The 4,682-nt window shown below is 46.0% G+C and overlaps 1 protein-coding gene across 1 annotated transcript in view; it reads right to left on the bottom strand.

Annotated features, from left to right (window-relative positions):
• Positions 1-2,970: 2,970 nt before the first annotated feature.
• The window catches only part of LOC103809701 (contactin-6-like), a gene marked incomplete at its 3' end in the record, with an annotated part of 59,786 nt that continues 58,074 nt past the window's right edge, over positions 2,971-4,682 (bottom strand). The window contains exon 10 of the mRNA XM_009082558.1: positions 2,971-3,098. Coding sequence (XP_009080806.1) covers positions 2,971-3,098 — 128 coding nt within the window. The remainder of the gene's footprint in view (positions 3,099-4,682) is intronic.

Here is a 4,682-nt window from a genome sequence, read left to right as displayed (position 1 = left end):
ACACATTAACAGTTGTGATAGCTAAAGTTTCTTTTTGCAGGTGGAGAGACATGATTTTCTGGCCTGAGATGCCTCTCCAAGCTCAACATCTCTCCCTCCAAAATCCTCTGTAAGATTCTCTCCTTCTTTAGACCTATACACCATGTGCAATCCCCACACTGAGCTCTCTGAGCCAGTCAAACATGGCACTGGAGCAGCAAACTCTTCCCCTGAACACCATGATCAACCTCAAAGTGGAAATTCTACATTGCTCTGAATGTTTATGGCACATCATCTCCCAGACTCCACTTGGCTTTTGCCAGCTCTGCCTCTGGCTGTGCAGCAGAGGTGTCTGCACGTGAAACGGTGCAGAAGTTACTCCTGAGTTACAGAAGGTGTTGGAGGGCCTGGCAGGTCCATCTGGGAAGTCTCCCACCTCGTGCAGCCCCGGTGTGACCTGTGCAGTGGGAGAACCAGGAGGTGGGAACAGACTCCTCTGAACCCACTGCCAGAGTCACCCCAGGCTCATCCTGCAGTGTCACTGCCCCAGAATGGAGAGGGATGACCCCAACAAGGCTCCTTCACAGTGTCAGTCAATCTGATGGGCAGCATGTTTCCTCAGCCTTCCATAGCTTCCAAACTTCCAAGTTCAGTATGTGGATGTGAGCAAACAGTGGGTACAGGCTTTGGCTTCCCAGATCTCTTGGATAGGTCCCAAAACCTACCATGAGCTCCTTCATGGAATCATTGAGATTGGAGGAGACCTGATCAAGTCCAACCATTAGCCTGTCACTGCTGGAACCCCTAAGCCCTAAACCTTGCTGCCAGGTCTATCCTGCTGCTGCTCTGACCTGTCTTCCTCCAGGCTGATGGATGCATGCCCTGATGGCACCCTTTGAATTGGGTGTTCTGCTACAACTAATCAAAGCACTTAAACTAGGGGTGAAAATTCACCTATTCCTCTGTTAGGTCATTCAGCATTAACAAAACTTCGCAGCACAACTGAATTTTCCATGTGTCAAGTACTCCTTGTCCTTCAAATATGCCTTTGACATATGTCCCACAGGTCCCACATCACCTGCACTGCCACAAGACTTGCTGCCACCTCATTTTGTCTCTCCCACTTCTCTGTCTGGATGGCTGCTCACCAGGCTCAGGACACTCTGACTCCTGCACAATGCACTGTGTGCAATTACAACAGTCTATAAATAAGTAAAATGTTATAAAGAAAATCAATTTATCTCTATGGAAAGGTCAAAGTAAAGACTAAACAAGAATGATACCAACAGGATTGCAGAGAATCTGTTATCAGACACAATAATTACATTCTAAAAGCCACAGCATACAAATAGAAAATTATGTCCTATTTTTTCCCAAAGACTTCAATTCTCCAACAAAGACACCTGACTAGTGTAGAGGAAGGGCCCACTGGCTCCAGCTGGTTGGAATGGAACTAGCAGGGAATGTCTTGGAGATTTTCCTCATCAGAAGGTTCCAATAATGCTCTCAGTAGGTCTCTGGGCCATTATTTGATCACACACTCAAAGAGAGAACTAAGGTATCTTCAGTCCTGTTGAAGAATGTTATTAGAAGGATTAGGAATTCAGCACAGAATGCTAAGGGGTTGAGATGGAGCTTAGAGATCATCCAGTCCCTCCCCCTGCCCTGGGCAGGGACAATTCCACCAGCCCAGGCTGCTCCAAGCCCTGTCCAACCTGGCCTTGAGCACTGCTGGTATAAGAAATCTCCTTTATTACTGAAGAAGTTCTAAGAAATTATAACAAATCTACTTTGTTACTGGCATTAACCTATTTTTCTCCACTGAATAAATACTGAAACCTTCTGTTTTGTGGATCAAACTGGGTTTGGCCATGAGGTTTTTGTTTTAATAGTGACAGAAAAGAGAATAAATTCATTTTTATCATAGTATTCTCATCCTCTTGTACCTCTTGTTCTGGGTCCTCATACCTCACACTGATGCAGTGTTCACTTGTGGGATATTTTCTGCTCCTTTCCTGGGCTTGGCTTCAAGACTTCTACCTGAAACGCTTTTCAAAGCATCTTAAAGCTCTGGGTTGTGTTCCCTCTGTAGCTGCTCAGCACCAGCAGCCAGGCACTACCTGGCAAACCCCATTTCAGAGGAGCAGGGGAGAAGGTGCTGGGGGTGCTGGAGGTGTAATAAAGACTTTCTCACAAAGAAGCAACAACTCAATGAGCAGCAATCAACTTAATTCGCACATTAGCTATGCTTTTCCAACTTCTGACATTTCAGCTGCAAATAATGCTGAGGCAATGAGGCCTATAATTGAACAGCCCCAACTTCTCCAGAGGGGAAACAAAAACAAATGTTCCCTGCAAACAAGATCATTTTTAGCCCGTGTTGTTACTCAGGGTTTTAATAAACTTCATAAATGACAAAGCAACTCATTTGTTTTGTCCCATGTTTTACTGGGATCTGCCCATATTGCTCCAGTGGATGTGACATGGGGAATGGTAGAGAAGGTTAACCAAGGCAGAGCTGCCTGAATGCTCAGCTCGTTGGTTTAGTCACTGTTGCTGTGCTGCAGCTTCACCTCAGGCCACACACTGCTCTGTGTCAGTGCCTGCTGCTCTCCCTAGGGTGAGCCCAGATGCAGCAGGTCAGGGAGGAGGTTACTGGAGCTACACTGACCATTCTGGTATCACTGAGAACAAGAGTAGGAATCATAGAATCATATAATTTTAGGGGTTGGAATGGAGCTCAGAGCTCCTCCAGCCCCAGCCCCTGCCCTGGGCAGGGACACCTCCCAGCAGAGCAGGTTGCTCAAGGCTCATCCAACCTGGCTGTGAACACTGCCAGGGTTGGGGCAGCCACAGCCTCCCTGGGCACCCTGGCACAGGGTCATGTATGAAGACACAAAAACCAGAGGTACAAGTTAGAATCCTAGAATGGTTTGGCTTGGAAAGGACCTTAGAGGTCATCTCATTCCACAAAAGAAGATATTTAAGTACCTTTCACAATGAGGTTCCCTGAATCTCTGGCAGCTCCAAACTGGTTTGTTGCCACACAGGTGTAGACCCCAGTGTCTGACTTGGTGATGTTAGACAGCCTGAGGCTTCCATCCTCGAGGAGCACAGCCCTGGGGGAAAACAAACACAGTCTGAGACTCTCAGGCTGGTTTGGGTCACAAGGACCTTAAAGCTCATTTCACTCCACCCCTGTCCTGGGCAGAGACACCTCCCACCAGCCCAGGCTGCTCCAACCCCATCCAGCCTGGCCTGGAACACTCCCAGAGATGAGGAATCCACAGCTTCTCTGGGAAACAATAGAGAAATAAAAGAAAAAAAAAGAATGCTGCTAGAAGAACAGTAATGGAAATGCAATAATACTTTAAAATGTTTTCTTTAGACTTTTCCTCTTCTCCAGCAAAGTTGAATATGTATCAACCAGTTTTCACCTCTGCTTATTATTGATTTCTCTATTAGGAATGTTACATTGGCACATAGATTTGATAATTAACTTTTCCAGCTGACCTTCTGCCAGCAAAATCTGGAGACTCAAGAGAAAGAAGGAAGAGCTTCCTGCTCTTACTTCGGGCTTGTGGCTCCTCAGAAACACCCAGAACATATACCTAAAGGTAAAGAATTTCAAAACTGAAAACAGAAGTAGGTAAATGATGAACTTCCTGTATTGGTTTGTTAGTTTTATCTCTGTTCCTTTGATCCTCCTGTTGCACTTGTAGGTGTGGGAGTTCTTGACCACATTGGCAGAAGGACAGGGGAATGAAAGGCATGAACATCCTGGAATTTTCAGGGTCTCCATGTGCATCTCCTCTTGCCAGTAAACACCCAACTCAGGCACCAGAGGATCTCCCTCCAGGCAGGGAAAATCTGCCCACAAATTCCTTGTAGCTGACAGAATGCAGTGTAAGCCACAAATCCACAGGGAAACAGGTCTCATTCAGAGCTCTCACAGCAACCTGTTTGATGCTCCTCCTTTAATTGGCAGTTAACTCTAATACAAGGCTCCTTCATAAAAAGGAAGGTCTCTAATTCATGGATCACAGCTTGGGTGTTTAGTGTGATGCAGGAGATTGGGAGATGCAATGAATTACTCAGGAAATGGACAAGCACAGGAGCAGAAGTTGGAGCTGGTAATAGCATCAGAACCATTAAACACACAGAACCCACCAGTGTCTCCCTGCCTTGCACTCTGGGATTTATGCACAGGTGGGACACACATCACACCTTGTCCTGTTTCTGTTACACACTGCCAACCTCTCAGCTGGCAAAGGGAAGCCTAGACTTGGATTTCTGATGATCTTCTTGCTTATATCCCCCTAATTTCATGTCTCCCACACTCATCTGACCTTACCCCTTTCTGCTCCTCAGCAGGGCAAAGTGATTTAGGACTGAGAGCAGCAGAGGTGTCCCCATGGTGCTGGGAATGCTGTCACTGTGTGTGGAGCAGAGAGGGAAAAGGATTTAGGCTTGAAGGAAAAAATCTTTGTTTCCTTGGCAATAATCACCAGGTCCTGCAGCAGCTCTTAGTTTGCCATTTGTAGTACAGGGAGGAAATCAGTTCAGGTTTAATAATCCATCACAGATCCATAATAAACTGGGGCAGAGCAAAACAGTGAGCAAGAAAGTACACAATTCAATACAGTGATGGATCAGCTAAATTTCTTTTTTTTTGATAAAGAAAGATGAATAAAGCTGTGTTA

This window comes from Acanthisitta chloris, unplaced genomic scaffold (genome assembly GCF_000695815.1).
Source record: "Acanthisitta chloris isolate BGI_N310 unplaced genomic scaffold, ASM69581v1 scaffold16419, whole genome shotgun sequence".
NCBI lineage: Eukaryota > Metazoa > Chordata > Aves > Passeriformes > Acanthisittidae > Acanthisitta > Acanthisitta chloris.
Note: the sequence above shows the minus strand (reverse complement) of the source record. Positions and strands in the feature narration are given on the sequence as shown.